General features: G+C 37.6%; 1 protein-coding gene across 1 annotated transcript; it reads left to right on the top strand.

The window, feature by feature from the left end:
• Positions 1-603: 603 nt before the first annotated feature.
• Positions 604-8477, top strand: BEND3 (BEN domain containing 3). Its single transcript, XM_009478217.1, has 3 exons — positions 604-637; positions 1105-1328; positions 6225-8477. Exons 1-3 carry the CDS (start codon positions 604-606, stop codon positions 8475-8477), a joined length of 2511 nt encoding a protein of 836 aa, XP_009476492.1.
• Positions 8478-10192: the final 1715 nt, after the last annotated feature.

Here is a 10192-nt window from a genome sequence, read left to right on the forward strand (position 1 = left end):
TTGCCTTACAAAAAACATTCTTGCATTATTTAGAGGCTGACAGTTAGAAAAAAAAATCGTTACTCTAGATCTGCAGATTGCTCTGCTTGAATTGATGCAATCCATATCAAAAGATCAAAGATTTTTAAATGAAATGTATATTATAGTTTATGATGAGTTTTCTTTCTGTGATGATGTTGGGTCACTCACAATGACAATATAAAAACATTTGACTGTAGTAAGAAGTAGTGACTTGGTACAGAATGGGGAGTTTAATTCAGTTAACTTCCATTTAGATACTGCCAAGATACTTTACAGAGAAGGTTAAAATGGCTTTTACTTTTCTCCATACCATAAAAAGATATATGGTTTTAAATACTTTCCTAGTTGTCGTATGTTGTCTGCAATATAGTTTGCATGTTGACAGGTCTATAGATGGCCGTGAAATTTGCTGAAAATAGCTAGTTACTACAGTTGTACAGAGTGGAAATTATCTGTGGGCTGTTAATGCCCAGTGGCTCTAGATCAAAAGTAATTATAAAACCACATGTAGATATTTCCGGATTCCAGAAGATGCTGATACTTATTTTTGTATTTTTGTTTTGTTCTTTAGTGAGATAGAAGATGAATTCAGCTGAAATCACTGATGATGATGAAGGTAAAATATTATACTTTGTGTAATTTATGATCAGGCAAAAATACTTGTTGAATTAAAGCCTTTGTAACCTGGTAAAGAATGCACTTGGATCAAGACAAATTACATTCATGTTTTTTAAAAAGCTATCTAAAATACACCATTATCTTTGTTACTCATTGTATTTTCTGCTCTACATCCTTCCTCCCCCTCCAAAAAAACCTTCCTACTGTAACTTTATTTGTTTATACTTTAGACTCTTCTTTGGGGAAGAAACTGTCATTTACTGGATGACTGAATGGTTCCTAGCATAATAAAAACTTGACTTTGGGGTGGCCTCAGCATACACATATTGTACAAGTCATAAAAAAATAATTATGTTCTTCAAAGCACATTTTCATAAAAAGAAACAAACCACAAAAGATGATATTAAGGGTGTCGTGGTTTTCTGGAGAGAGTGCTTTATCTTTCTAAACCTTCTCTTTTTCCAGTAAAAATTCCTAAAAAAAATGTTGTGAAAGTAGAAACAGAAGACGAAGCTGAAGCTCTAGACTGCTCAGTAACATCCAGATCTGCTGAGAAACACTCACTGGATGGCGCAGTTACTTGCCTACAGGATTCCAACAAACGGAAACAGACCTCACTTGGTTGTGATGGTTCAGGGAGCCAGCAAGATGTCTTAGCCAGTGTGAAGAAAAGACGCTTTACACAAGAGGTGACTTCTCTATACATGACTGTGTGATTTTTCTGTTCATATTTCATAGGCTAAATTCATTGCTGCTATAAGCAAAATGCAAGTCATTTAATTAGATTTGCATTAGTAACAAGTTTGAGGCAAATAGAGCTAATCTTAACCCAGGTTGCACACATTACTTGTCTGGGTATTTCTTTAAATAACGTGGGAGTGATCATATCTATGAAATAGCTATAGGTTCATTCATTCATGTAAAGTATATTTTTGTTGTTTGTCAGAGAACGTAGGAGCAGGTAGTGATTTGGATTAAGTGAGTATGACTGTGATTACAGTCCCTCTGATGTCACACAGTCCTTCAGCTGGATCCTCAGTGGTAGAATCAGGGCTGTAATTCTTCCTTCTGTGACATAGATTTCGATGTCAGTGAGACAAGTATAAATTTATGTGTTATTTGAAAGACAAAAATGCAGGGATGCAGAAGACTTCAGCATATCAAGAGCAGAATGTATTGCAACTTCTGGTGCAGCATCCCACTCGTGACAATCCAGACGTTTGTCCAGCTGGTGAAGGAGATGCCCCGTCTCTTCCATTATCCTGTTCTAGTGTTTCACCTTTCTAGCAATTGGAGATTTTCATTAATCTTTGCTGAAACTGAGCAAGTTTCTTTTTGTCCTTGTTCTTTTTAGTAGGGAGAGCAGTGATCGTCTGTTCCTAGAAAAGTCTTCTGCATGTGGGAAAATTGGTGTGATGTGGTCCACCCTCAGCCCTTCCTTTCCAAGACTAAAATTCTGGTTTTTCAGCTCTTCTTCAGGAGTCACCTTATATTTTTGTTGTTCTCTTTGAGATTCCTGAATGGGTAGTGTCCAGCGTTGGCTAGTCACATCTCTTCTAACACCCTCTAGAGTGGTATAATGACCTCCTGTTTTTCACAGTCAGCACTTCATTAAAATAACCTAGATTCAAATTCATCCTCTTTTGAATAACTTCAGGCCCTGGGTTATATTTAGTTTATGACCTACTCTAATGCACATATCCTTTTCTGCTGTTCTGCTACCTAGCCAGTTATTCCGTGTTGTATTTGTGCATTTCATTTCTCCTTTCTAGCCATAGCTCTTCATATTTCTTTTTCTTGACTGTCATCTCTCTGACTTCTTGGGGCTGTTTTTTTTCCCTGAATGCCTGTGGTAGGTAGGTTTTAATCTTATTACATGGTTTCTTTTTTTTTCCTTTTTCTTTTTACAATTGTTTTACTTACATTCAGATTCTTGAGAGAGCCTCATAATGGTCTCTGAACTGTGCTTGCTTTGGATTTTACTGTTTGCTGTTTGCCTTTAATAAATTTTTAAATTTAATTTGAAATTAATTATAACTTTGAGCTTATAATATCAGCAAGTGACCCAGTAACAATGATGAAAATTCATTCTTGACTGACCCCAGTGAATCAGCATGTTTAGTTAAATAACCAACCAGAAATAGTCCTCAATCCTAACAACATTTTTAAAGTTAATTACTTTTCTAGTACCAATACTGTGTTTCAGTTGATGACATCGTTAACTATTTCTGTTTAAACAGAGGACAAAATGTTAATTATTTTTGAGAATATTGTGCTTGTAGTATATTTTTACTACGCATCTCGTAGGCATCTATGTGTGATATAAGCAGAGCTGTACTTTTTATGTTATATAACTGTACTATTGGGCTGGTGATTATATTACTGAATGACTTTCTATCAGAAGACATTTCGCTTTTTTTTAATTCTGATTGTCACTTCATAACCAGAAATTCATTTCCCCTAATTTTCTTTAAAAAAAGTGTAGAAGATTGTAAGTTTAAAAAATTTATGTGCAAGACATTTCCAAGTTCTCATTTGTTTGATAGAATCTTTTTATGTGTTTCTTGCTCATATATTTATTCTTCTTTACTCATATGCTAGAATATTATGCTCTATATTCTTGCAGATATTTAGATTTTGTTTATTAAGCATAATAAAGGTCATAAATTAGCTGCACTTTTGCACTGAACAGAGCAATAACTAAATAACTTTTAAAATTTGGCTTAGGACTCCAAGAGATAATGTGAGACTATTTCACAATTACTTATATCGGTCGATGTACTGCATTTTGCAAATGTTCAAAGAATGGACATAATATAAAAACTTGCTGTGCAAATGTAGAGTAAAAAGCAGCACTATCTTTCGTACATTGAGTCTCACAGAAGAATATCTTTGCTTATTTTTTGATGGTACATTAAATCTGATCATCTTAAATGGGTGTAGTAGTATCTGAAATATATTGATGTTTAAAGATCAGTGTTACAGAAAACAAATTAAAAAATATTAAATACTAGTTTAATTGGAGAGTTTACGAAAACACTGTGAGCTGCATTAGTGAAAGGGCGGAAGTTCTGCTGCCATCACAGCAGAGATCTGCTGTAGTTCTTAGGGTGAACACTTCTCCTCCTCCAGAGCACCGCATCCAAAACTTGAGAATGCAAACCTTCACAATACTCATTGTCAAAGTGCAATAAGATACTTAAGACAATGAATTTGTGCTGTTTAATACACATTCTAATATTGCTTTGCCCTGGCTCTGTGCGCAAGGTGTGCATTAATAGAAGTTATCCCCATATTGCCAAGTTTTATTATATAATTAATTAGGGAAAAGGTACAGCAGGAGTTCTGACGAGAACTGACAGACAGCTGGTGGCCCATGGCAAGCTATTTAGTAGAGAAGGAATTGAATCATACTCTGTATGTGAAGGAATATTTGGAATATTCTCTGTAAACAAGAGTGTTAGTGGAAGAGCTAGCTACTTAAGTAGCAGGTCTCACTGTATGTGTAAGAAATGTATTCTTCAGAATTGCAGTTTTGTTCTGTTTTGTTCTTTTGATCTAACATGGTAAAAGAAATTTGTAATTCAGCCTTGGGTGTCTGACTGGGGAGCAGAACTATGTTTATTGTCAGTGGAGATTTTCATGACCTGTGGTGATGACCTGAGGTGATGTCTATTTGGGAGAGCTCTGTTACCATCTGGAAGTACCTCTGTTTCTCCACTGACAAGTATAGGTGGGGTATGACGACTTCAGTCCCAGCGTAGGACCCTACAGTTGGGTGGGAGCAATGTGGATCTTGGTCTGCTCAGAATTCGGTCTCTTGTGTTCTGGTATTTTACAAGTCACAAAGAGCTGATTTAGTTAGGGTGTATCATACCACTTGCTGCGGTAAAAGTCACCCTTTAACAGCTGGTGGTGTCACAGGACTGGTTCCTTGCTGTCCTCATAGCAAATGTGCTTTAATATGAGTGAGACTGGAGGGAGAGTCTTCTAAACGGGATGTGGAAGTCAGGTGTCCTAGGCATCACTATGGCTAGGGATTCTGTGCACTGTGAAATATATTGCCTTTGTGTTATGCTTTCATTTTATCATCTGTCCATCCACACAGCTTTGGATGTGAAAACATGAGGTTTCATATGTAGGGTTGTGTGATGTGAATGAGAGCAGAACTTGGAAACACACTTCAATTTAGTTGAGTCTGCTGGCTTCTAAACTTGGAGTGGAAACTAGCTTGTTGTTTCTGAGCCTCTTTTGAGTATGCATCGCATTAGAAATGAAAAAGTAATTAGATTCAATTTGTCACTGCAGTAAGCAGACACCAAGTGTGAGTACACATAGGGACCAGATTAATTTCATGAGTGTTACAGTTCTGTTTTTTTCAGAAAGGAACCTTAATTCAAGTTCCGCACTGTAGGACATAGTGGGGTCTTCACTAGAATTTCAAATTGCTTGTGGCTCTCAGCTCAGACCTCAAGTCTGTGTTCCATTTGTTTTAATACTTGAATGCAAATTCTGTAATTTTTTATCTAATTAATGTTCTATGGAACAAGCCAAGCAAAATGTTTCAGTACAGTCTTCTCTAAAATCTGTGAGTGTTTTCTCATGTTTGAATTCTGTATGTTGGATTTTGATTCTGTTGTATCTACTTAACTTCCTAAGCATTATTTGCAATATCCATGTGCTTGCAAAAAAACCCAGCCCACCCAAGCCTTGCATATTTGCTGTGAGTTGATGAAAATGCTTCCTTCCAATTTCAAGCAATGAGGAAGAGTTAGAAATTATTGGGAACATTAATTCCTTAAGAGCTCATTACTGGTTTTTATATAAATAATTTAGAAAATCAGAAACCCGTAAGTCTAAACTTCCCTGCCTTTCACAAATAAAGAAATCTTAGGCTTCCCTTTTTAAAAATTCAATACCAAGGTACTTTCACTTTGTTTTTAAGTTTTTATTATTTAAATAGAACACTTTTTTAAAATTACAGTAATTCTTGGAACTTGTTTAGGAGTTGTATACCATTATAAAGGTAATAAAAACCCTGTATAAACCTTTCACATCAGAAAGAAGAGAATAAGCATAATTTTGGTGTCTTACAGCCTTTGTGGTATTTACAAAAGCCAACCTACAGAGAGTGCTGGAACGTTAAATGCAGTTGTTGGAGGCAGTGGCAAGGTCACAGGACTAGGAGTCAGAAAATCTAGATTCTATTCTTGGCTCTGTTGCTGACTTGTTGCCACCCAAATTCTCTACAGCCCAAGATCCTCATATGCAAGGTGAAGCATAATGATACTTAATTTGGGAGGGTATTTAGAGCTCTGTGGGTAAAGTGTGCTAAGGATTATTATTGCATTTCTATTCCATGGAGAAAGGCATGAGCCAAAACAAACAAAAAAATCTAAATAATACTTTACTGTATTTTTATTTTTCCTAGTGAATTTATTAATTTTGATGTATTTAACACAACTAAGTCCTCTGGAGAAAATTTGACTTTGCATATTTATGTAACAATGCCTGCTTAAGGGGCACATATTTATAGCTAATATTTTTAAGGCAGTCTTACTAATACATTATTTATTCATTCAAAGGGCCCCCTTTCAAACATGAAGAACAGAGATACTGGCTCACCCACTCAGGTAAATGCAGAGCAGCCAAACAAGAACAAGAATCCTAATGTAACGTGGCTCTGTGAAGAAGAATCCTTCAGTGACATAACCACTCCATCTTATAAAAAACCTCTCTATGGCATTTCACACAAAATCACGGAGAAGAAGAACCCACCAGGATCAGAGCAGTTTGCTTCTTATGAGTTGTTTGAAAAAATCAACCCCAGCAGTCCCTCACATCTTCGGACTTTGAACGACCAACGCAAAAGGGACTCGGCTGCAGCCATTGCTGTAACAGCGGCCACCGCGGATTCTGACCCAAATATATATTCTTTGATACAGAAAATGTTTTACACGCTTAACACCCTCAATACCAATATGACTCAGCTTCACAGTAAAGTTGACCTGTTGTCTCTGGAGGTTAGCAGAATTAAAAAGCAAGTCAGTCCAGCAGAGTCCGTTGCAGACTTCAAGCCTCCCCCAGAGTACCAGCTGACTGCTGCAGAGCTCAAACAAATCATGGATCAAAGCACGTCAGGCGGGGACCTAGCTTGCCGCTTGCTAGTGCAGCTCTTCCCAGAGCTCTTCAGTGACGATGAGTTCAGCAGAAGCTGCAGTGCATGTGGCTTTCTCAACAAAAGGAAACTTGAATCTCTTCATTTGCAGCTTATCCGTAACTATGTGGAAGTTTGTTACCCTTCTGTGAAGAATACAGCTGTGTGGCAGGTGGAGTGTTTGCCTCAAGTCAATGATTTTTTCAATAGATTTTGGGCTCAGAGGGAAATGGAAAACAGTCAGCAGAATGGTCAGTCGTCCAGTTTTTATGAGACTGAGCAGGTCGAATCCTCTCATTTTATGGAGGATAAAGAGCAGGAGGAAGCTTTGTCCTTGGACAGGAGTAACGCCATTGCCTCAGATTACATGCTGGATGCTCAGGATCTCAATGAGTTTTTAGATGAAGCTTCTTCTCCAGGGGAATTTTCTGTTTTTTTATTACACAGATTGTTTCCGGAACTCTTCGACCACAGAAAATTAGCTGAAAGGTACAGCTGCTTTGGAGACTCTGGAAAACAACTGCTGGATCCTCATCGGCTTCAAATAATCCGTAGGTACACTGAAATTTACTTTCCAGATGTGCAAGAAGAAGAAGCCTGGTTGCAGCAATGTGTTCAGCGACTAAACGATGAGCTTGAAAATACATATATGGATGGAAGTGAATGTGATCAGATGAGAGATGACTGCTACGATTCTTCTGGTTTACCAGATGATGTATCAATCATAAAAGTGGAAGACAGTTTTGAATATGAAAAACCTGGCAGGCGCTCAAAAAAAATTTGGCTTGTACCCATAGACTTTGACAAACTTGACTTTCCCCCTCCCGATTTTGATGTCCCTGTCCCAGATTACCTGTTGAATAAAGAACAGATTAAAAGCATATATGAAAGCAGTCTTTCCATAGGCAACTTTGCCTCTCGATTGCTTGTTCTCTTATTTCCTGAACTGTTTACTCATGAAAACTTACGGAAGCAATATAACTGTAGTGGGTCTTTAGGCAAGAAACAGCTTGACCCTACTAGAATTAAATTAATTCGACATTATGTGCAGATACTGTACCCCAGAGCAAAGAATGACAGAGTGTGGACATTGGAGTTTGTTGGGAAGCTTGACGAGAGGTGTCGACGAAGAGACACAGAGCAAAGGCGCACGTACCAACAGCAACGGAAAATCCATGTGCCAGGGCCCGACAGGAGGGAATTTCTCAGCTATGCAATAAACCCTGAGAGGTTTCGAGAAGAATTTGAAGGGCCGCCGCTGCCACCAGAAAGAAGCAGCAAGGATTTTTGCAAGATACCACTCGATGAACTAGTTGTTCCTAATCCAGACTTCCCTGTGCCTTCTCTGTATTTGCTGTCTGATAAGGAGGTAAGAGAGATAGTGCAGCAGAGCCTGTCGGTTGGCAACTTTGCTGCCAGGCTTCTCGTAAGACTCTTTCCTGAACTCTTTACTCCGGAGAATCTCAGACTGCAATACAACCATTCAGGTGCTTGTAACAAAAAACAGCTCGATCCTATCAGACTGAGACTGATTCGTCATTACGTGGAGGCAGTTTACCCTGTGGAGAAAATGGAAGAAGTATGGCATTATGAATGTATACCGAGCATTGATGAAAGATGCCGGCGACCTAACAGAAAAAAGTGTGATATACTGAAAAAAGCAAAGAAAGCAAAAAAGTGACAGGCTCTTTAAATTCCTAAGACTTTGACCACTAAGTTATTGTCAGGATTATGCTTTGGTTTAGACTGAGGGGCCTGTTGGGTGCTGAGGGTGCTCAGCATCTACGACAGTCAGGCACTAAGTTTGTTGCGTTTTAATGTGTGCGTTGCATCTATGTGGGCACTGCAGCAGTGGGAAGTGGCTTACTACATTTGTACATGGGTAAAAAGACACAAGTCATTGGTGACTGAGCTATCAGTGACTCGCTAAGAGCACGGTTTTCACTGGTGCACATACATGTACTGAAACTGTATTACTCCACTCCCCATTTCTGCATCTTCCTTTTTTATCACTTTCTAATAATAAGGAATTTTTTTTTTAAATCATTGTGCTCTTCAGGGGCAGTTTTTCATTATACCCTTATAAACAGTCTTGTTAGTTAATTCGGAGTTTGAAATTTAAACTTAATTTAAATTTGAAAGTGCCATGTTCATTGGAAATCATTGGAATATTAGACTTTGCTTCTACAGTAATTGCAGCTTCACTTTTGTTTTGTTCTTGATGATACTGAGATACTCAAAATAATAATACCGTGTCAAAGAATGGGTCAGAATGGTGTCATTTGCATTTTTGACTGTTACGCAGGTTTTATTTCTAAAACCAAGAATTAACTGTTGAAGAATTGAGATGTGAGCATAGATACAATGTGAATGGTTTGGGTTTTTTTTATGTTGGCACCACAAGCTTGATCCTGCCCCTGTGAGTTCTTTTTTTGTTTTGTCCAGTGTCACTGCTGGCGTGACTGAGGATGGCTCGTCTGAATAAAGCCAGCAGAACAGACCCAAGCCTATACCCGTGGAATGTCTTGCATCGCCTGCTTGCCAATATATTTGTAAAATAACAAAGACAACAACAACAAAAAGACCCGAACAAGAACTTAGAAAAATTTTAGATTTTACTCTCTATCAAAATCATGATTCCAAAGGTTTCCAGTATTCATACTGAATTGCATATATAAAAAGTACGTGCAAAGATTGGTTTTGTGATGGAATTCAGTGTTTCAGGGTCCCCATGTATGAGCTGTGGTAATGTAACTTACTCTTTGCGTGAATGCAGCACCATCTGAGTATTTCGGGTGTAGGGATGTTGAATTCTCTCACTTTGCCAAATTGACTTAGTGTAATTAGTAGCTATTTGGAGGCATAACTGTGTATGTATAACTTAGGTTCATATGGTCAAGTTTGCATCATTAATATGTTCAAGTCTAACAAAGACCACCCAGAACCCAATGTGAATTTGCTGTATGACTTGTCACTGGAGAGTGCTGCTTTAAAACTAGCTTTCCTCTTTTTTTCTTTCTTCTTTTAATACTGATAGAAATGGTGAGAGAGTCAGACATGGATTTTTAAGACAGTAAAGATGGTGACTGTCGCTGGAACACCTTGGAGCAATTGTTGATGTTCTCTGTGGTCCTTTTTTGTTGTTTACTTAAATGGGTCATAGTATCAAATTTTAAGTCACTTCCAGTGTAATTTTTTTTTTTAGCATTTGTAAGAAAGTACAAAATACTTGATATTTTTACTTCAGATTTTTAGAATTTATTGTTCTTGGAGTCATATTGATCCCTTTCTTTTCAAGGCAAAACAAAACGTTTTTTCCTAATGGCAAGAATGAGTAAAAGTATTATGTTAAACTGGGAGTAAATCATAACAGATCGTAGCATTTTCCCCATATGC

The sequence above is a fragment of the Pelecanus crispus genome, chromosome 3 (genome assembly GCF_030463565.1).
Source record: "Pelecanus crispus isolate bPelCri1 chromosome 3, bPelCri1.pri, whole genome shotgun sequence".
Taxonomy (NCBI): domain Eukaryota; kingdom Metazoa; phylum Chordata; class Aves; order Pelecaniformes; family Pelecanidae; genus Pelecanus; species Pelecanus crispus.

Coding starts and splice junctions, on each gene's coding strand:
- BEND3 (XM_009478217.1), top strand. CDS start 604: ATGAATTCAGCTGAAATCACTGATGATGATGAAG. Junction 638..1,104: donor AATCACTGATGATGATGAAG/GTAAAATATTAT, acceptor CTCTTTTTCCAG/TAAAAATTCCTAAAAAAAAT. Junction 1,329..6,224: donor AAAGACGCTTTACACAAGAG/GTGACTTCTCTA, acceptor ATTCATTCAAAG/GGCCCCCTTTCAAACATGAA.